The sequence below is a fragment of the Puma concolor genome, chromosome A3 (genome assembly GCF_028749965.1).
Source record: "Puma concolor isolate L17-30 chromosome A3, mPumCon1.1.hap2, whole genome shotgun sequence".
Lineage (NCBI taxonomy): Eukaryota > Metazoa > Chordata > Mammalia > Carnivora > Felidae > Puma > Puma concolor.
In genome coordinates this window covers 30299301-30322131 of record NC_141669.1, presented here as the reverse complement: position 1 = coordinate 30322131, position 22831 = coordinate 30299301, and the positions used below count along the sequence as shown (strand labels likewise).

At 36.3% G+C, this 22831-nt stretch overlaps 1 protein-coding gene across 4 annotated transcripts in view; it reads left to right on the top strand.

Annotated features, from left to right (window-relative positions):
* Positions 1–21583, top strand: part of STRN (striatin) — a 95118-nt gene extending 73535 nt beyond the window's left edge. For 3 of the 4 annotated variants that reach the window (XM_086700362.1, XM_086700363.1, XM_086700364.1), the window contains 8 exons: positions 826–1001; positions 3110–3157; positions 3947–4068; positions 7137–7304; positions 8984–9124; positions 13854–13958; positions 15577–15663; positions 15777–21583. In XM_086700362.1, coding sequence (XP_086556488.1) covers positions 826–1001; positions 3110–3157; positions 3947–4068; positions 7137–7304; positions 8984–9124; positions 13854–13958; positions 15577–15663; positions 15777–15946 — 1017 coding nt within the window. In that variant the 3' untranslated portion in view covers positions 15947–21583. Of the gene's footprint in view, positions 1–825; positions 1002–3109; positions 3158–3946; positions 4069–7136; positions 7305–8983; positions 9237–9482; positions 9863–13853; positions 13959–15576; positions 15664–15776 lie in introns of those variants that run through there. The other variant, XR_015248984.1, reaches the window with a different exon arrangement.
* Positions 21584–22831: the final 1248 nt, after the last annotated feature.

Genomic DNA, 22831 nt, shown 5'->3' with positions numbered 1-22831 from the left:
GGTTTTTTTGTCATTGTAAGTATGGCAATATTTCTTCAGTGTGTTAACCAATATGTGCCCTACTCGTGCTTAAATCTAGAATGCTTGTTAGTCATGGAGTGTAAAGTAATATGTGATAGGATATGTGGTGCTAGTGTAAAGTTAAACATGAACCTCTTTGGCTTTGCTGTTAGTTGGAAATGAAAAAAAAAGTTGGAATATTCTTGGAATGAAAAACTGCATTTTTTAAGTTGTTGAGATGGAGTCTGTGTGGAGAAAAGCAAGATAATGTTGTGTTTTGCAAATGGAATTTATTGTTTTGTAACATCTGATTGTCTCTTCCAGGGTTAACATTTTATGTTTCCAGTTTATAAACGTTGTTACCAATTTGACAAAGAAAATTTAACTTTTCATAGAAAGTACTGAAAATCTAGAAGTAGGATCATATTCTATAATGTTAATAGGTTATTAAAGGTAACTTAGTTTTCAGGTTTTATCCCAAATTAGTTTCTATACTATAATTTAGGTTGAAATTACTTGTCTGTTGTTTTTTTTTAAGTCATCCTAGTAAAGACCCATTCTTGTTATTTAGTCTTCTTTCAATTTTGAATTATGTTACTTGTTTTTATGTTGTGTATTCATTCATATTTCTTCAAAGAAAACCACTGTTGACGTACTGTTAATTTTGCCTTTTGATTTGATTATTTGCATTTAGAAATTATATTGTTTTGACAATTGCACAATGTGATGATTTAATGACAAATCAGCAGGAATTAATGTTGAAATATAATTTTTTTCATGTCCTGAACCAGATGTCCGGGTATCTTTCTTTTGTTTCCTTAATAGATAGCAAACAATAAAGATGCATTGAGGAAGACATGGAACCCTAAGTTTACATTACGAAGTCACTTCGATGGCATTCGAGCCCTTGCTTTCCACCCCACTGAGCCCGTTTTGATAACAGCATCAGAGGATCACACATTAAAAATGTGGAATTTGCAGAAAACAGCCCCAGCCAAAAAGTGAGAATATTCTACTTTAACTGTATTTGAGGTTTTTTTTTTTTTTCAGTTTATTTATTTATTTTGAGAGAGAGAGAGAGAGCGTTCATGGGAGGGGCAGAGAGAGAGGGAGAGAGAGAATCCCTAGTAGGCTCCACACTGTCAGCACAGAGCCCAACACAGGGCTCGAACCCACAAAAGGTGAGATCATGATCTGAGCCGAAATCAAGAGTCAGATGCTCAACCAGCTGAGCCACCCAGACGCCCTGTATTTGAGTATTTTAATTATCAGTTTTCAGCAGAAAAGTACTTAATTATTTGCTATTAAATTTCTCAAGTATACCTTCCAGCTTTTTCTTCTTTACCATGTCACATAATTAGAATTTTTCCCTTCTTACTCACAATCTGATATCAGGTTGGAAAACTGACACTGAGGGAGAAATAGTATTATCTGATAGTTTCCCAGAGCTTGTGAATGCTGTTTACAATCCTTACACAGTATTTTAAATGGTTGTCATATTTGTGGATTCCCTTGTCTGTATTGAAGGTTTCTACTGTTGTTGTAAAGAGGTGTAGGCGTGTCATCATTCCCCAGCACAACCTTGCCATATTATTTATTAGGTTTGGACTTAATGATGTGGAAGGGAGGCTGATTGAGGGGTGAAGGACTGTTCTTTGGTATTGTCTTTTGGCCTTGACCTTTTAGGTACTTTCCATACCTACCAACATGTATAGACTGAAAGGCACTGTTATTCCTGTCACTTAACTGCTATTTCTTCCCTCAGCCCCTCGGTTCCTCTCTTAAGCATGAACAGACATGAGTTGTTATAATCTCTTTTATCAGTGACCAAGCTAGTCCAGGTCCCACTTGGTAGGGTACTTACTGGAGGTCGCTCTCCTGTGTCCTTGAATCAGATGGTCCAAACCTAGCATGTGCCAGTAATGGCCCTTCTCTGGTGTCAGGCACTTCTGTTATTGGAAAGAGAAATAAACATGAACTGGCAAAGATTATAGAAGTTTTACTACTGATAGAGGATATCTATTGCCAAGTTTAAACAAGATCAGTGAACATTCCTGCTGTGAGTCCTACATAAACTTGATAAAATACTTGATTTATCAGTCTTCATCAACCAGTTCAACCAGATCTTGCTAAAACCAAGTGACTTCTCATAAGGATCAGGTATCTTCAGCAGAGAGTAATTATTTCTTTGTTATAAATCGTGCCTTTTGTCTTTTTAGTTCTCTGGCCACAATGGGCATCTCATTCGACCAAAGAATGTCAATGTCTCATATATTCTTGACTAAAACTTAGAAAAATATTGAAACAAGTTTCTTAGCTGGTGATAGCTTAGGAACAGTATCTCCACATGTAAATAACAGTGACCTGTTTACCTTTGAGCATAAAATTTTGGAAATGCTTGAGGAGAGAATCATATAAAAAACTGTAATACAATATCAGAAATGGTAAGTAATTGACTTTACATCCAGTTTCCATTAACAGTCATGGCCAGTATTAGTGTAGAGTATCTATACGTTCAGTGTTCTGATTAATGAATAAACTGATGACTTGGACAACTTTTACAAGTATCGAGGACAGATATCTTAACCTTTATGGAAATGCAAAGAAATTAAAGTGCCATGTGCTGAAATCTTGCTAATGCCTGTTTCTAGCCTAGTCTGTTTTACATGTAGACTTTTACTTAATCCTGTGAGTATTTGGTATTATCCTGATTTTTCAGTTTTGTTTTAAATACGTAGAGGAATCTGAAGTTCCAAAAGAATAAATAATTTGCCTGAAGTTAGCCAGCTAATTGAATCCAGAAATTTATCTCCTCAAAGCCTATGATGCTCTTTGAGTGTGACTCTCTCTTCCTTTAGTCAAATAGACTATGATAATGCTGAGAACACTACAATCAGGTATTATTACTAAACTACTACTAAACAAGTGTTTCTTGAGGCCACAAAAATATGTGATTGATATCAGATAAGCTGTCTTAGGTGTCCTAGGTTGAGAATGGTATATTACCACAGTGTTGGTATTTCTAAAGGCAATTTTGTGGCATATATTCAGGGCTACTGTTTACTACTGAAACTTGGAGTGGTAAAAGTCCTCTCTCTCTTGGATTTAGGAGTACATCTCTTGATGTGGAGCCTATCTATACATTCAGGGCTCATAAGTAAGTATGTGCTTTTTCTTTGTTTTAAGTCAGCATCACTGTACATCAGCCTGATTAGAGTATTTTATTTTCTTTCCCTTAAATATTTGTGTTATATATTTTTTGTATTTAGTAGCTTTTTTCTTTTGTAAATGTAAAAGAAACTGGCAGATAATACAGTGTTAAAAACAAGTTTATCACTACCAGAGATCCTTGCTAAAATTAGGTTTTATTTGGATAATGTTTAAATATGATATCTCTCTTGCTTAAAATAAGTTGATGCAGTAAGGGTTGAATATTATAAATCCTGACCTTTGTTTTCCTTAAAGATAATATAGATTAAAAAAAACCCAAGAATTTTAAAATTATGAACACATATTGCATGCTGCTCATATTTCCACATAAGCTTAAGGGTTATACTTATTCACTTGATTTAACACAGAGATTGGCATTTTTTATAGAAAGGGTCGGATAGTAAATACTTTTTCAGCTTTGTAGGCCATATATTTTCTGTTGTATATTTTTGTTTTTAGTTCAGTTTTTTTTACAACCCTTTAAAAAAAATGTAAAAACCATTTTTAGCTTGAGGACTGTACAAAAACAGACCACTGGCTGGATTTGGCCCACAGGCCATAGTTTGCCAACCTCTGGTTTAGCAGCAGAAGAGAGATGTGCGATGCTTCCATAGTATTTTTATTCATCGTAAAAAGCTGAAACATAGAAAGTGCATATTAATTAAGCACTCTTATTTCTAACAAGTCCTATTATCAGATTGATTTGGGGGAATAGAAATTGCTTTTTATCTCCCAGAGGACCAGTGCTCTGTGTGGTGCTGAGCAGCAGCGGCGAGCAGTGCTACAGTGGGGGTGCCGACGGACTGATCCAAGGCTGGAATACCACCAACCCCAACGTCGATCCCTATGACTCCTACGGTAGGTGTTTCCCCCAGGATATGCAAGAATAACTTGTCTTCCTTTTACACATTTTACATAGCATATATAAGGATAAAATGAGATATGTTAATAAATTGGTAAAAGACAACAAGGTCTTTATATGGTTGAAAAGGACTCTTGTATTTAGGAATCAATTTGATATATGATGTTAAAAGAAAAAAGAAACAAAATGGGTTATTCCTGCAAAAAACAGTTCCCACCCTCCCAGAGTTTTGTTGATTGGAAATGGTGGCTATGACCATCGTTTTCTTCATTTTGGGCATCTGTACATTACTTGAGACATTATTACACATTTCATTACTGTTCTTGACAAACAGCCTAAGGAAAATTAATGTTGGCATCATCTTCTTGATCAGTTACTGGAGTGTGTAGAGGGTAATGATTTTTAAGCTCCATGACACCAAAATACTTGAAAGGCCTTAAAAATTAAGAAGGGCCTTTAGTCTTGGGAACAGTACTGTGAAACATAAATCCACATGATAATCTATCTCTAGATTTTACCATAAATTCTTTTGCAAAAACTGTTTAGGAATTGACTCTTGGTTTCCTCTTATATTCTCAGATTTTAGAATGGTATGAAGTGTCGTATTTGTCCTAAAACCATATTTTCCTCTTCACTTTAGATTAATTTTGCCACCAAACCTAAGTAAAGATAAATTCGATAAACAAAAAATTTTCCCAACATATATTTAATAAACATTTAACATGTATTTTGTGAAAGGTAAAGCCCCTCTCTCTCCCCGGGTCTCTTAAAAATTGATCTGTTCCATATTTTTCCTTACTTCCTTTCTCTCTCTATGAGAGGATCAATTGTTCTGTCCCAAGGCAACCAGCCCTTCTCCTTTGGCTCTTGACCTCATTCTCTCTTATTTCTTTTGAGACTGCACTTGATTCGTTCTTGCTGTCTCTCTTGCTCTCATCTTAAGCCTTGCCCTCTTTTCTCTCTTTCCACCCCCTCCACATATAAGTAAATCCAGCTAGCTCCTCTCCTGGGCAAGGGGAAGCCTTTTCTTGACTTCATTTCCCTCCCTGGCTTCTGTTTAGTCTTTGTTTCCCTCATCATCTGTGTGTGTGTCTCTTTGGTGGTTGTGACTAGAATACACAATTTGGAGTTACTAATTCCATGTCCTTTCCCCGGGCATCATCCCTCTGCAGTCTGTCTTCTGGTCATTCCCCTTAAATATACCAAGATTATCAGTGACTACCTGATTGGCTGATCCAAGGGGTATTTTCCAGTCCTTGTTTTTCTAGACATATTGGCTATCTGAAACTGTAGAACATTCCATCCTTGTTGAAATTTGTCCACTATTGGCTTCTGTGACCATTTGTTTCCTATCCTTCATAAACTTTTATTTTTCTCACCTTAGATACTGGCATTTATCAAGGCCCACACCCTATTCATTCCTTCTTTTGTATGCATATTCTTTGGTAGACTGAATCCACCTCTATGGTTTTATATGCTGTTGACTCATAAATATCTTCTGTAAGCCTCAGACTGCCTACAGAACATTTCAAAGTCACCATCTCATTGTCCATAAATCCCCGCAAGTGCTGTGTTTCTTCTCCCATATATTCTTTATGAGATGGTGGCACCACCACAGTTACCCAAGCTAGAAACCTAACAGTTATCCTTGTTGCCTTGTTCTGTTTGCTATCTGCACCTTATTAATTTCCTAGTAATTAGTATTTACCTAATATTAATTACCTAAATATTCCTTGAATATAGCCCTTCTGCTTTGCCCCCTTTCCCAATGCCCTCCCCTAGGTGTTCATCATCACTCCCCCAGACTGCTGGAACTGTTCCCTTGCCATCATCTGGATTCTGTCCAGTCTGTCTTCTGCACTACAGTGAAGGCTACCTTATTAAATACCTACTTCATCCTACTGCTCCTGGAAAACCCCGTAGTGGTTCATTTTGCTTTCAGAATAACTCCCAACTACCTTGATATGCTGTAGAAATCCCACCTTAAAGTAGCCGCTCTCCTCTCATCTTTCTGTCTCCAACTTCACACTTCAGTGGTGCTGAATTGCTTGTAAATTTCCTCACATGTCGTGCTTTCCTTCCTTTGTGATTTTGCAGGTGCCGCCTCCTTTGCCAGCAGTGGCTTCCCTCTAGTTTTGACTGGCCAGCCCCCGTAGACTCTAGGTGTCATTCTCTCCAGGAAGCTTTCACTCAACCCTGTTACTCTCCATGGATACAATGTCAGTCACTGTTATTGTACTTATCACAACATCTTTTGAGACCAGGATAGCACTGTGTCTTAATTATCTGTGTGGCCCCAGCATCTAGCATAGTGCCTAACACACCGTGTCTTCAATAAATACTTTATGATATGACAGAGAGTAGAGGACAGATAACATTGACATTTTAAACTTAACATGTGTGAGCCATCTTGAAAGTACTGCTTCATAGAGTCACTGTGAGGATTGATAATTACAGTTTCCAGTTTGACTTTTGTCATGAAACCGTGCTAAGTGAGCCTCCTTCCCTTCATGCACATCATTCACATGTCGGTTAGTGCTGTTAGAGGGGAATACCTGTATGTCTCAGTTCGTGTCCACCGTGAATTCCAGGGACCTGTTGCTCCCAGGAATAACTGCCATTCGTAGTGCGGAGATACAGGAGGCTGGTCTGAAGAAGCGTGTCCAAAGTGCTGACAGCTCAACGAGGAAAGGATCTCTGTTCATTTCCTCGAGGAATAGTTGTGACTTCTCTGAACGCAGATTAAATTCAAATGATGTGTGTTAACGTGCTTTTTAAAAAATCTAGACAAATGGAAAGAAGGGAAGGAGAAGGAAATACCTGATTTTTTTAAGGAGAGAAATATGTACTTTAAAATTTTAATTTATAAGTCCTAGACTCTGCATGTGCGTATTTCCAAGCCTGTTTTTAGTTACTGCAACATTTCAGAAGAGTAATAGAAACTAGGAAGCATATTTTGTGCTGTTATTAGACGCTTTTGTTTGTATTTCCTTTCTCTGGAATCTGAGTTACCTTTATGATTTGTTTTTTTCTCCTGATTTTGCATTCTTGCTATTTTGTGTAGATCCTTCTGTTTTAAGGGGCCCTCTGCTGGGCCACACCGATGCTGTCTGGGGCTTGGCTTACAGTGCTGCCCATCAGCGCCTGTTGTCCTGTTCAGCAGATGGCACTCTCCGATTATGGAATACAGCCGAGGCTGCTCCAGCCCTAAGTGTATTTAATGATAATCAAGGTATATGCTTTTTTTTTTTTTTTTTATCATTCAACTGAATCTTTTATAAAGTGTCTAATTCTAACAACAAGCAAATAAGTAAAGGATTCTATAAACTCTTAGAGTTTAAATTTAATTTGAAGGGTTTTTTTTTAAGTAATGAAAGCATATTTGTTTGAATTTCCAACTTAAGATTTTTAAAAGCATAGTGTTCAGTGAAAGAACACACATTAAAAAATGTTTTTTAAATCAAAATATAACATCTACAGTAAAAATGGATATTGAAGACATGTCTTACTGGGTTTGACAAATATATAACTCTTATACCTCTCAAGATCTAGAACCTTTCCTTCACCTCTTCAAAGTGTCTTTGGGTCCTTCCCAGCCCCTCTTCCCATTTCCAACCAGCGGTATGATTTCTTTCATTACAAATAAGTTTTATCTGTTCTAAAATTTCATAGAAGTGAAATCATATAATATGTACTCTTTTTGTATCTGGCTTTTTACTCTCTAATGTTTTTGTGATTCATCCGTGTTCTACATATCAACTTCTTTATTTTTATGTTTAATAGTATTTCATTAAACCAGTGTGTTTATTTATTTACCTTTTGATGGACATGTGGGTTGTTTCCAGTTTTTGAGTATTATGAACAAAACTACTATGAACATTCATTTTTTATTTATTTATTTATTTATTGAGCTAGTAAAGAGCTAGAAGTAGAATTGCTGGGAGTTAGAAGTGGTTTTGTGTGTTCAACTTTATGTGAAATTGCCAAACTTATCCAGAGTGGTTGTGCCATGTTATACCACTGACAGCATGTATGAGAATTCCAGCCGCGCTTCATTCTTAATTAATTAGCATTTGGTGTTATCAGTTCATTTAGTTTTAGCCACTCTGGCGGGTGTGTAGCAGTGTTTCATTGTGGTTTTAATTTGCATCGCTTTGGTGGCTAATTATTGTGAGCACTTTTGTGTGTGTGTGCTTATTAGCTATTAATGTATCTTCTTCTATAATATACAGATTTTTTAACTGCTTGCTTGCTTTAGATTTTCAACCATATAAAAAAATCAGATTATATTCATGTATATGTATACATTATATGTATACATATTATTCTATTCTTTTATGTTTGTAAGTACACTGTAAGTTTAACCAAGTTTTATCCTATTCTAGATGATAAATAAAGTACCTTCTTTATTCTTGAGCTGTTTTAACTTGTGTCTGGGTTTTGATGAGTTGCCTGCATTTGATATTTGCATGACTCTACCAGTAAATAATAATTTGAAATTTTATTTTTTTAATTCCATATTTTTGATGAGTTAGAATTCCTCATAAGAGATGGTCTCTTAAAGAATTCCCACAATGCCACTCTAAGCCTCAGGTAAAAGTGGAAGCAACAAAACTTGTAGTCCAGAAATGTTTTCCATTTATTTTCTGAGTAAAGGCCTGCATTCTGTGAATATATTAGCTGGGTAACAGGTAGAAGACTTGCTGAACAGGTAAAGATAATAAAATAGGCTAGGGCTAACAGTAAAAAAGAAATCTCTACTGAATGGCTAATGAGCTAATTTTTATTCTAATGTTGAGCCTTCTTTACTTCTTAAGGAAATCTTGTGACTATTTGTTTTGCTATATTATAAGGACATTTTCAACTAGACCCTCTGATCGCCATTCTCTGAATATGTTCTGACTCTCTTAGAATTGGGAATCCCTGCGTCTGTGGATCTAGTGAGCAGTGACCCGAGCCATATGGTAGCATCGTTCAGCAAAGGATATACAAGCATCTTTAACATGGAAACGCAACAGCGCATTCTCACTTTAGAATCCAACCTAGATACAAGTATGTATACCAATTTTAAGTATTCTTTGTTTGGGTCAAATTTTTAAACTTTCTCAAAATTATAATTACTAGAGTCACTACAAAAAATACTTGTTATTATAAAGAGTTCTGCCTTTTATATTTTTTTTTTTTTTAATTTTTTTTTTCAACATTTATGTATTTTTGGGACAGAGAGAGACAGAGCATGAATGGGGGAGGGGCAGAGAGAGAGGGAGACACAGAATCAGAAACAGGCTCCAGGCTCTGAGCCATCAGCCCAGAGCCCGATGCGGGGCTCGAACTCACGGACCGCGAGATCGTGACCTGGCTGAAGTCGGACGCTTAACCGACTGCGCCACCCAGGCGCCCCGAGTTCTGCCTTTTAAATCACAGAACACAGTTACTTGGATAAAATGATTTACAATTGATTTTAAGACTTTAAATTTATGCACTTTTATAACTATACTGTTTGGAATAGCATTTGAGCTATTCCAAAGAGGAGTCAAGTCACATCCCCAAAGGCAAAGGAATTAAAAGCAAAAATGAACTGTTGGGACCTCATGAAGATAAAAAGCTTCTGCACTGCAAAGGAAACAATCAACAAAACTAAAAGGCAACCGACAGAATGGCAAAAGATATTTGCAAATGACATATCGGACAAAGGGCTAGTATCCAAAATCTATAAAGAACTCACCAAACTCCACACCTGAAAAACAAATAATCCAGTGAAGAAATGGGCAGAAAACATGAATAGACACTTCTCTAAAGAAGACATCCAGATGGCCAACAGGCACATGAAAAGATGTTCAACGTCGCTCCTTATCAGGGAAATACAAATCAAAACCACACTCGGATATCACCTCACGCCAGTCAGAGTGGCCAAAATGAACAAATCAGGAGACTATAGATGCTGGAGAGGATGTGGAGACACGGGAACCCTCTTGCACTGTTGGTGGGAATGCAAACTAGTGCAGCCGCTCTGGAAAACAGTGTGGAGGTTCCTCAAAATATTAAAAATAGAACTACCCTATGACCCGGCAATAGCACTGCTAGGAATTTACCCAAGGGATACAGGAGTACTGATGCATAGGGGCACTTGTACCCCAATGTTTATAGCAGCACTCTCAACAATAGCCAAATTATGGAAAGAGCCTCACTGTCCATCAACTGATGAATGGATAAAGAAGTTGTGGTTTATATACACAATGGAATACTACGTGGCAATGAGAAAGAATGAAATATGGCCTTTTATAGCAACGTGGATGGAACTGGAGAGTTTTATGCTAAGTGAAATAAGTCATACAGAGAAAGACAGATACCATATGTTTTCACTCTTATGTGGATCCTGAGAAACTTAACAGAAGACCAAAGCGGGGGGGAGGAAGAAAAAAAAAAAGGTTAGAGAGGGAGGGAGCCAAAACATAAGAGACTCTTAAAAACTGAGAATAAACTGAGGGTTGATGGGGGGTGGGAAGGCGGGGAGGGATGAGCACTGGGTGTTGTATGGTAACCAATTTGATAATAAATTTCATATTAAAAAACAATATGGGGATAAAAAAACAAAGAGGAGTCAAGTTTTATACCAAATGATTAATTTTCAATTCTGTTTGAAGAAAGTAATATTTATTCTGAATATAAAATAAATCTGTTTTTCATTTCTCATAATTTCATTTTTTAAATCAATTTAGTTTTGTATTAATAATATTATTTGACACAGCTCACTACTGATTAGACTGTAAATCAAGTTGTGTCTCTTAAAATCTCAAATATGAAGCTTCTCATTGGATACAGAAAGTCAGGAAATAATTTCTCAGATTGTGAAAAAGATACTATAGAATCTTTATGATTTTTGGCTTTTTAACCACTGCTTTCTGTCTTTAGGCTTAATCCAGACAATTACATTTTAGGTTGCAGTTGACAAAGGAAGCTGTGTACATATATATTGTTGTTTTAATCTGAGAACTAGCTTTAAAAATAATTACCATGGTGTGTGTGTGTGTGTGTGTGTGTGTGTGTGTGTGTGTGTGTGTGTGTGTGTCTGTCTGTCTCTCTGTCTGTCTCTCCCTCTCCCTCTCCCTCCCTCCCTCCCTCCCTCCCCCCACTCTTTTCCTTGCAAAAATTTCCCTCATTCCATTTTGGCTTTCTTCATTTTCTCTTCCCGATCTGTTGGCCTTTGTTTTTTTCTGAGGTCTTAGGAGAATTGTTTGGAGAAATACACACGAATAGAGTTTTGAACTATTTGGATGTAAAAGAGAGGGGTGAAAAAATAAAAACTGATATTATGGAATAAGAAAAGGAGAAACTTTTTTTTGTCAAGAAATAATAGGTTTTAGACTCTCAATAAATTTAAAATCAATTTAAATATATGACTTAAAGGTACAGTAGTAAAATACAGATAACAATATGAAACTAAGAAGGATGTGAACATTTTTGGAATTACCTTCAGAAATTGTAGTCAATTCTTAGAATGTCCTGAGTGGTAAATACTGACTTTAATGACTGCTACAAATTAATAAGATGTCAAGTCTGGTGGATGAGATGGATGAACTAAACTCGGCAATCCCCATTTTCTCTTTAAGTGTGTGACAATAAAGTCATGTGACTTTTTGCCTGATACTAGAAACATTTTCTGAAGAAAACTGCCAAAAATGTTTTGAACAAAGGCAACATTATTGGAATAAGTGATAATTACTTTGAGTTATAATATGTCCTGACATTTTCTTTTTTAAATATATCCTTTTTTTTTTTTTAAATGTTTATTTACTTTTGAGAGAGAGCGAGTGAGTGTGAGAACACAGGCAGGGGAGGGGCAGAGAGAAATGAGAGAGAGACACACACAGAATCCAAAGCAGGCTCCAGGCTCCGAGCTGTCAGCACAAATCCTGACATGGGGCTCGAATCCACGAACCTCAAGATCATGACCTGAGCCTAAGTCGGACGCTTAACTGACTGAGCCACCCCAGGTGCCCCTGTCCTGACATTTCCTAAATTATCAGTTTGATTACTTTAGAGTTGTATAAATTATCAGTTTCATTACTTCAGAGTTGTACTTTTTTTCTTTTCTACTGTGACTACCCCTGCTTATTTATTTTTTTACTACATTGTTCTTTTCTGTAATTTAGCAGATTTTTAAAAAATTAAAGTTCAGACCAAAAACATGTTTCAAGGTAAAAGTAAATTTCTTATAGAATTAAAAAGGATGGAGGTTTTTGTTTTAAAAATCAGAGTAGACTCACTTTCTGTTCATTAATGTCAGTGGTGATTTGTGATAAAGTCAAAGGTATTTGAAGCAGGTAATTGAGGTCTTGTCAGTCCAGTGAAAAGTAAGCCATTTCTACATTACAAGCTGAATACAAATACTTGCAGGAGTTTTTTAGATTCATTGTTCAATTTATTCCTAGTGTTCTTTTAAGGAAGTTTCTCCACTTAATGGTAAATCAGACATGTAAGCAATTTTGCTTACATGTCTGATTTACCATTAAGTGGAGAAACTTCCTTAAAAGTATTACTAAGTAAAAACTCTTTTGCTTCCTTCCATCATTTGATTTCTATCATAATTATTTTCTAGATCTCAGCATAATTGAAGCTATTCTCAGAAACCTCTCTCTCAGAATACATGGGATATTTTACTTAAAGTATTTCTTTTCTTTTGTTACTCTCCTGCTAGATCCTACAGAGGATAATGCTCAGTGGTATGTTATCTCTGGAGGAAAGAAAAAAAAAAAACAACAACTACAGGCTGAGCTTTGAAACTAAAGTCTTTGTTAAGGACCATTTAAATTGAGTATAACTGACTGAGCTTACTCCACATGGTCAAGTGACTTTTTCTTTTATTCTTAGATAACAGGCTGTTAGTACTGGAAAAAGATTACCTTCAGTTTTTAAGATGTCATATATTTAGGGACCACAAGAAAATCCAATAGAGTACCCTAATATTACCATTATTTTTATCTATATTTAGGTATATTTTCTATTGTGTGAATGTAAATTCGTAATAACTTTACTAAGATTTAAAAAAGTTTAACTGTTTTTGAAATAATTTTAAATATGCAGAGTTTCAAAAATAGTACAAGAACTAGTTACATTTCACACGGATTCATCAGTTTCTACCATGAAACAGTTCATGTACTGTGATACGGGCCTAATGACATGTGGCCTGCTTCTCTCATTGTGCGTATAATTGAAATTCTTTGAAAGTTACTGTATAGGGCACAAAAAATACTGTTAGGATGCTGACTATTTGAAGATTCCAAACACGGTAGACTGTCAAATGATAACCATTTCTATTATGATGAGAAAGAGACGATTATACATTTCAGAAGCTCTCTTTGTCATATTTGTCTTCAGATGATAACCATGTGATAAAGAATATCTCGAAAGAGTAGAGATTTAAATTTGGTTATCATCTACTTGTAAGTAATGATGGAACTTTATTAAAGCTGCAGAAATATCATAGATCATCAGAGAATGAGAAATGTCTGTGGCCCCACGCTCAGCGCTAGGTGGCACCCATTGATTGCAGGTGGTGGAAAAGAAAATTCTCATTTGTAAGTACCTCTGCATTTGTCAGTATGGTATTGTTCAGGCACTTCTTCTTTCCTAACATTGATATTGAGAATACAGTCACAGAATAAATTAACTAAAGACATATTAAAGTCACAAAGTCTCATAGGTGAGCATTCAGTCCTCTTAAATGAAGAAATAGTAGCGTTAAGTAACTTTGTTGCTCTTTTTTTTTTCTTTTTCGCAGCCACCTCTTCCTGTCAAATAAATAGAGTCATCAGCCATCCTACTCTTCCCATCAGCATCACTGCTCATGAAGACAGGCACATCAAATTCTATGATAACAACACAGGTAAGTGTTTATTACAGAGTGATCAGTGTTAAGATAAATAAATAAAACCCACTGTAAGTAGGCTGACTTGGGTGTCTGTTAGTGGCTATATAGTCTAGGAATAAGCATGGAAACAAATACTCTTCCAGCTCAGTTTCTGTTCATTCTGTCCAAATCTGCTAAGAACTAGTCTTCATGATAGCATATAAAATCATCTTAGGTTATTTAAGTCATTTACTTAATGTTTTATTTATTTTTGAGAGACAGAGTACAAACGGGGGAGGGGCAGAGAGAGAGGGAGACACAGAATCCAAAGAAGGCTCCAGGCTCTGAGCTGTCAGCACAGAGCCCGATGTAGGGCTTGAACCCACGAACAGTGAGATTCACGACCTGAGCCAAAGTTGGATGCTTAACCAACTGAGCCATCCAGGCGCCCCTCATCTTAGTTTATTTAATAATAAGTAGATACTATGTTTTGGCCCTAGCACCAAGGTTATCACTAGGGACACAATTGAAAAGGTCATTTAAATACCAATAAAATTGATCTCTTGCTGTGAATATGTTGGGGAAAAGTAGAAACATGTTAGAAGTAAGAGGCATATGATCATTATATTTTGTTTAAAATTGTTCAAGTTTGGGGTGCCTGGGTGGCTCAGTCAGTTAAGCATCTGACTCTTGATTTCAGCTCTGGTCATGATTTCACAGTTCTTGAGTTTGAGCCTTGGTTCATGAGTTTGAGCCCCATGTCAGGCTCCACACTGACACTGCGGAGCCTGCTTGGGATCCTCACTCTCTCCCTCCCTCTCTCTCTCTCTTTCTCTCTGCCCCTCCCCAGCTCACAGTTTCTCTGTAAATAAATAAACTTTAAAATTGTCCAATGTTGGAGAGCCTTAGTGTTGGAGATAGAAACCCCTAAGTCATTTGTTTTTTTGATTCAGTTTTCCATAGACTGCTCTTTTCGGTATTATAATATTGACTATCTGGTCCTGATTGATTTGAATTACTATATGTAAGGTGGGGAGGATATGTGGGCTTTCCCATTTTTTATTAGCTTTCATTCACTAGTCAGAAGGAAATTCCTGAAGAGCTGTGTTCGGAGGAAAACACTCCATATTGGCAGCCATATTTACCTGAGTATCTGCTATTAGCTTTGTAGATATATTAACTTTTGCTGACTTTGCTTAGCTGTGAGTAATGAGTAATTTAATATTTTAATCCCTTTCTATATGTTGTTTCCACCAATATTGTGGCCAGGTTTTCCCTCCGTTCCTTTGTCTTTCCGTCTCTTCTGTTCTCACAACCCATATAATTTGCCTGTAGCTAAAGGATGCAAAGTAGGTGATTCATGTCTTAGTCTTAGTTAATGAACATGGCTTAAGGGAATATTTGTGTATAAATGACTGACTTTTATATTGCTATTTGAAAGACAGAAGTATAATCTGAAATTTAAGCTTTTGTTTCTCATTACCATGGCTAGAGCAGGAGGGAGACACATTGTTTTAGCTGTGATGGAAAAAGCTATTGATGCAGTAAGTACACAGAGAGGGGTGACTGGAGAAATCAGTGTAACATGGTAACTGGTGTATGTTCAGGATGAGGAAAGCTGTTAATAAAGAGTAACAATCTCTTTTTCCCAAAGGCAAACTCATCCACTCCATGGTAGCCCATCTAGAAGCTGTTACAAGTTTAGCAGTTGATCCCAATGGCCTGTACTTGATGTCTGGGAGTAAGTACATCAACTATGGATTATTTATTTATCCTTACTATTTTCATGTTAATGTAATTTTTCCTTTCAATTTCTTTTTCTTTTCTTCTTTTTTTTCTTTTCTTTTGATACAGGTCATGACTGTTCAATACGTTTATGGAACCTAGAAAGTAAGACGTGTATCCAAGAGTTTACAGCTCATCGGAAAAAGTTTGAAGAATCAATTCACGATGTAGCTTTCCACCCATCCAAATGCTATATAGCCAGTGCTGGGGCTGATGCACTGGCCAAAGTCTTTGTATGACACAATGCATCATCTTCACCTTCTAGCTCTTTATAAATAATCAACTGCACAAAAGAGATACAGAAGACCAGGGCAAGAATCAACCTGTCCTGCCCTTTTGTTCTGCCGAAGGAGCACAGAGAACATTTGTTAAAGTATAGTTTTGCAATTCGTATACTGTTTTCTAAAACTAAGGTTTGTTCTGGTTGCTGCAAGCTCAGCTGAATCTGTGAGCCTGAAAACTGTTTCAAAATTTCCCCCAATAGGAGCTATTATTTCTGAGGTTGTTCTAATTCGCTAGGCAGGCCTGAGCGAACATAGGTTTAGCCTGTCCCTATTGAGTAAATAGGGCATGCTATAAGGGATAATTAAAAAGCTTGATGACTGGGAATGATAGAGGAAGAACAGAAATTTAGACCCAGTTCTCCCCTGAGAAATCTTGTTAACCACATTAGGTAGTCAAAACAGTAATCTTTACCATATCTGCTGTACTAACCCCGATGTGCATAATGAGCAGGCAGTGTTCAAATGAGTTTTTAATTCAGCTCTCCTTTCATCTGTGCACATAAAAGCACCTGGCAAAGCATTTTACCATTAGGGGAAAAAAAGAAATGCAATAATATGTTAAATATATTATTATTCAAAAATGCTAAACAAATATTTAGTTTGTAAGCAGATTTCTATATTGTATTACCTTTTTGAAAATAGATTTGGTACCATTGTAAAGTTAAGCTGTCAAAAACAGTCACCATTATCAATAGTCAGTAGAGTCTGCTTTTACTAAAGAATTTAACTTATTCAGGTTCAAGATTCTGTTTATTTTTAAGGGCAAGCAGGGCATATCTTGATAATTTCTATTAATTTTAAAATTCACTTTATTCATGTGATATTTCTAGTACCAGAGTGGTTATCTCATATTGATGAAATCTTACCTTTTAGTGGTTGAAAAGACGGAAGTTATCTGTGAGTACTTGTTTTTCAAAATCCACATAACCATGCTTCGGATGACCTCTTGCTTTTTCTTTGTCTCTCATATTCAAATTATCTGACACCTACCAAAAACAGTTTATAATTATGTTTTGACAGCCCAAAGGGTATGGTTAATGTCAGGCAGCTGCTTTTGCAGTACTAAATAAAGCACCTGGTTTGTGCCCCAGAAGTCTTCCATTAATCTATCCAAGAAGAAGAGCCCGCTGGAAATCTGGATGGAAGAGTTCAGTGCATCCCTTGGTTAAAGAGTTTTCTCTTTCCCTTCCTCTACCCCTCCATTCTTTAATTGGAGTACACAGCGTGTTTTAATAGGCAGTGTGTCAGTATTGTTTCTGTGGAAAACTGTCATAAAGGACCAGGGTTCCTTGAGCTCACCTAGGTTCCTTGAGCTCACCTAGCCTGTGACCCACATGTGACCAGCTCTTAAGATTCCCATGACCCCACTCTTTGGACCTAGTGTCTTCACATTCTTTTGTTTGCCCCAAATGTCAGAGACCAGTGTAGAAATTAGGAATAAATTATTAATGCCCAACTTTTCAGCAAAATGTATATATAGTAGTTTTCATACTTAAAATCCATATCCATAAATGTTTTAATCTTTTAATATAATTCCTACATTCCTCTCCCAACATATTCCATTGTCATAACAATGACACTTCTGATGATATGTATATTTACTCTGAAAAAGTATTCTGGTGGTGATATGGATAGTAATTGACAATTTTTCTTTAAAATTTCTGCTTTTCTGCCTCTAGAGTTTTGCAGCATACAAGCTAGATTTGCCTGGTTGATAGACAGATATACTTTAATATTTTGACACAGCTACCTTGTCATTTCATCTGTGCTTTGGTTCACAGTGGGCTCAAGGGACTCCTTTCTATAAACGAATGAATTGACCTGGACTTGAACTCCCAGGTGAATGTTTATATTCCCATGCAGATATAGAAGTCCACATTGTGTTTGGTTCATTCCTCTTTTTGGTTCTTCAGTGAGTAAAAAAAAATGGTGTTGCTAACCTAACATATTTATATAAGTATACTGGAAAATCCAGTCGGGTGCCCTTACTTGGCATGTTTATGATGGACTAAGCTATTGTTTTACCACTTACTGCTTAAATTACCTCGCAAGGTCTCCAGTGCCTGCTTTACTTACATCACTGAAATTCTCAAAACCAAGAAAGTCTCTTCCTTTACATTTTATACCTCCTGGTTGAAATTTCTCTCTTCGTGAGTGGAAAATGACCATGAGATAGGTAAACTGTGGTGCAGATGATGGAGCTTTGGAAGTTCTTTAGCCAGCCAGTGCCGGGCCATTGGAGACCCTAGACAGAAACAGATTCCTCTCCACTAGCACTGTGTGATCACAGCCTAGAAATGAGCCAAAGCTGTCTTCCAGCCAGAGAGAAGCATAGACATGTATCTGCTTTCCCCGCCAGCCTATCAGAAATTTAATCCCCCAAATGAACAAATTCAAGATTCACACAGTCATTGAAATGCTTTCATAGTGCTTGGTTTGTAAATATTTTGGGTGAAATGTACTGGGAGAGTATGAAAATCAGCAGGAGACATGGTCCCTGCCTTATTTTCATATGCTATGAATACATCTCTGGGACTTGCAGCACCCTTCTCAAAACCCAGATGTCATATGGAGCTCATTTGCTACTCGAACCCTAGACAGGTATTTAACATAAGTGATATAATGACCTTCAGTATTTTTCTATTGAACAAGTTTAGCGATTTTTGCCATTAAACAGATAATTAGTTATGCAAAGTATTTAGCTTTTATAATCATTTTAGTTATGACTAAAAGGGGGGAAATTATGCTGCATCACTGATAATGAACTTTGTGAAAAATTTTTGTTTATCTGACTTTCATTCCTTCAGTATTCTTGCTATAAATTTCTTTTGGAGATAATGATAAAGATTTATTTGAAAATGTCTAAAATGTATGTATATTTTATAAATATATATTATATATATTGTAGGAATATATATAATATATATAGACTATATATATTATATATATATTATATATATATATATATAAACCATAGGTGCATTTTACTGTTTTGTATTTTCATTCTTAGAGGTCGTGTACACCACAGGTAATGATGAGTATGATGAGTGTTGTGCTGTTTGCTTTTGCAGTATAATATATAGTTCTAAATGTTTCAATTACTGTATATACTATATTCATTATAGGCTAGCATGCTTGTTTTAAAGACTGTCATTCTAGTTTATTAAAATCTGAATGTAAGAAAACCTGGCTATTCAAATGTGAATTGAAAAATATTCCATTCTCAGTACTGAACTATTTCCATTGAACATTCAGGATTTTTTTTTAACAAAACAGATATCATCAAGAAGGCAATAGCTAGAGAATGAGAGGTGCCTTTAAAATAAAATACAAATGCAGCCTTACAGTGAGGATGAGGATTGAGCCTGGGGGGGGGGGGGGGGGCTATGGCAGAGAGAGATTGAGAGACAGAGAGAGAGTGAATGTGTGTGTGCGCGTGTGCGTGTGTGTTTGCCAGTCTGTGAAGATCCTGATTTGTGACCATCAATGTCTTTTCAGTGTATCTGCTCAACTTCTAGGATTTCAAGGGACATTTCATGCACTGTCTTCGTGCTCTTCTGAGCACCACGTGTACTTTCCAAGGATTTTGAATGTGAATTCCTAGAAATTTCAGTAGACAGGAAAATAACTATTCTTTCATGATAGTTAAGTTCAGGTAAAAGGAGAAATTATTGATTCACCCAAATTATGGGATCTTCTAATGTTGGCTAGGTAATTTTGTAAAAATGTAATTTTTAAAGGCTTACTTTTTTAGTACTTCATATATTTCCCTCTTACACAAGAGCATGCCATGAAATTCTTCTGTGATGAAGATCCAACTAGTAAAAATTATTTTTAGGTTAAACACCTGAACTAGTTAAAATACCACCTAAGAATAGTGTTTAAATGGCATCTTTCATATCTACCTCGTTGTCATTGCTGCCATTTTAATGAAAGCAAATCTTTATGACATCAGAAATGACTGGATGCAATTTCTTCGTTGGTGCTTTTCTCAGGCTTTGTCATTTAAGTTATATTGAACTAAGATGTCACAAATCAGACTGAAAGACTCAGAGTTTTGGTTTTCTTTTGAAAGAACTGCTTAAAATTTATCATCAGTGTTGATAGTGAGTGGATATAGTTCAACTCTGGTTAGTATACGTCTGTGATATTTTCAACCAAGAGCCAAACTGTTACTGAATTTACATGGAAAAAGAGCTAGCTCTAAGTACAGTTTTCTTCAGCTTACTTTATTCTTTGAAAGCTATTTCAAGGCTATTAAGTACATAATCATTAATTTTATGTACTCAGAAGTTGCCTTTGTTACTGTTACTTGTCTAGTTATTTATATAATTGCAGTACTTTATGTGTTTGACACTGGGATTCAGGTTGTATAAAAGTAGTAGCTGACCGAAAATTATATGTATATTTTTGTGAAATGTATCAATTCCAGAAGTTCCTTTTAGGGGAAGGTCCAGAAAACATGTCCATCTTTAAAAACAAAGGACAGGTCATTGGTAAATGATTTGAATCATTTTTACTTTCAGCACTGGAAGCTTTTTAATTGGCCGTATCCATCATCTAGCTGGACCTCCATGTCAGTGTAAGGGACACCAGATTGACAAAGTATTTAGCAGATTGCATCAGTTTTGTTTTTGTTTTTCTGTTTTCGTTTTTTTTCTTAATAGGAAAAAAAAAAAAAACACAAAAAAACAAAAACCAAAAAACTAATCTAGGCCAAACAGAGATCCCTAGATTCCACTTACTTATTCTAGCAGTATTCCTGAAGTGGTGCTTAGGGGTCAGAATTTTCTGGATCTTTGCTAGTTAAGCTTTAGATTTGATTTAACTGGGACCACATGGTTGCCATCCCTGTGATGCAAATTAGAAAGTTCATTTTAATTTAGATTAACTTTAATGTCTGCCTGGATTTTTAACAGGCTGTGAACCAGTGAGTGCCTTGTTAATGTAGAATGATTTTCCCTGGTTGGTAGCTCCTTTCTGAAAATGTCTCAGAGAATGGTATTTTAGTTGACTTGTACAGATCTGCTAAGTTCGGTATTATCAGCAGTCAGAAAGCCTTCAGTCTACCATGTACCTCCCTCCCTACTTTCTTCTCATTGTTTGGCTGAAGTTTGCCTCTTGTGAGAAACAAATTCGACCCCCCTCTCCACACACTTTTTTCAATCCAGATTAAGAGGTATTCCCTACATGCATTCCAACTGTATGATCTAATATCTGTTTTTAGGAGGAACCACTTCTTTGTAATCCTGAAATCTACTGGTTACTTTACGTCCTTCTTAACTTCAGTTTACTAGAGCTGACTCCAGGGCATCATCAGTTTAGATTCCTACTAACTTCTTTTCTCCACCCCCACCACCCCCTCCCCCCTCAACTGGTGGGCCCTGGACCAGATTGTTTGATCTTCAGGTATTTTTAAATTTAGTTATAATATCAATTAATGTAAATTAATCCAAATGCTAATTTTTGTGGTGCAAGAAGTTTCTTTTGTAAATTCAGGGTATGGATAAGCTAATTAAGATATCTTTATTTGGTGGCTCTAAGTGTATTATTTGTTTTTAAATAAAGTGTACAAATATAGATAATGTGCTATAGGTGTCTCATGAATTGAAATATTTTGGAATCTAGTGGATTTGCAGTTTATTATAAAATACTTTAATACAACTTGATTTTGTTTTTTCCAGTAGGGGTGGGGCAGAAGAGGCATGCAGAGGAACGAAGGAGTATTAGACAAAGTAGATGTGAGTCCAAAGTAATAAGCCAGTCTTAATTATTGATTGTGAGGGAGATAGAGAAATTTATCATTATAGAGTGTGAACCTTTGGAAAGCCAGTAAAATTAAAATACCCCATGAGATTGGATAATTGATACTTTCAGGGACACACATATATTTTTCAAGTGTTTAGTTATATATTTTTTAAAAATTATACACACATATATAAATTTAATGTGTTTTTATTTAATTTTTTGTTTGGCTACTTAACAAACATAAGCCCTCCCCTCCCCCTTGCCTTTTCAGATCAACATTAGTTTTCAAGAGCTCTCTCTGCCCACAGCTCACAGTCTCTTTGTTCCAATCTGAAGCCACCATACTATGTGGAATCTGAAAGTGTCCTTGAAACTATCTGCCGTTCTCTGATGTTTTTGTATTCTGCTGTAGTGATGAGTTTATATCCTTTAGCACGTACACATTCTTCAGCAGCGTCAGAAATACCCCTTTTTGTGCCTTTTAATGAGAACTGAGACATTGCTGGAGTAAGTTTTGAGTAATCTAGTACAGAAGGCTAGGAAGATGCCAAAAGTTTTTTCATGGATTAACGGGCCCTCTGGGGTGCCCCAGAGTGTTCCTCTGACCTGCATTGGGTTCCCCAAGACCATCACCGAGGTTTTGAGGGGCCCCAGAGATGTTCTGGCACTTAGGATAGTCCCCAGGAACACCTAGGAATCTGGCAGCGCCATGTAACTCAAACACTGTGGCTATGAAGTGCCCCATCCACTTGTTCCTTATTAGTTAACACCTGTTGCTTACAGTGATCGGGATACTCTGATTTTATGGGGAATCACTGGTACGCACCTCTAAAAATTGGAAACCCTGTCTTCTGGAACACTAACTTAGTATAGTTTGTATACTTTCAAAACCACAGAATTCAAAGTTCACCAACCACAAAATGACTCACTTTGCATTTCACTTAGATCCTACAACCCCAAGTCCTTTCTCCATCCTAGTGGTTTAATTAAGGGTAATGGTGGTTTTAGTCAGACTTGAAGAAGGATCTATTTGAGTGAACAAAATCTGCAATATCCTGCTAACAGGAAGGGCCTATTTTGTAGAAAATTCCC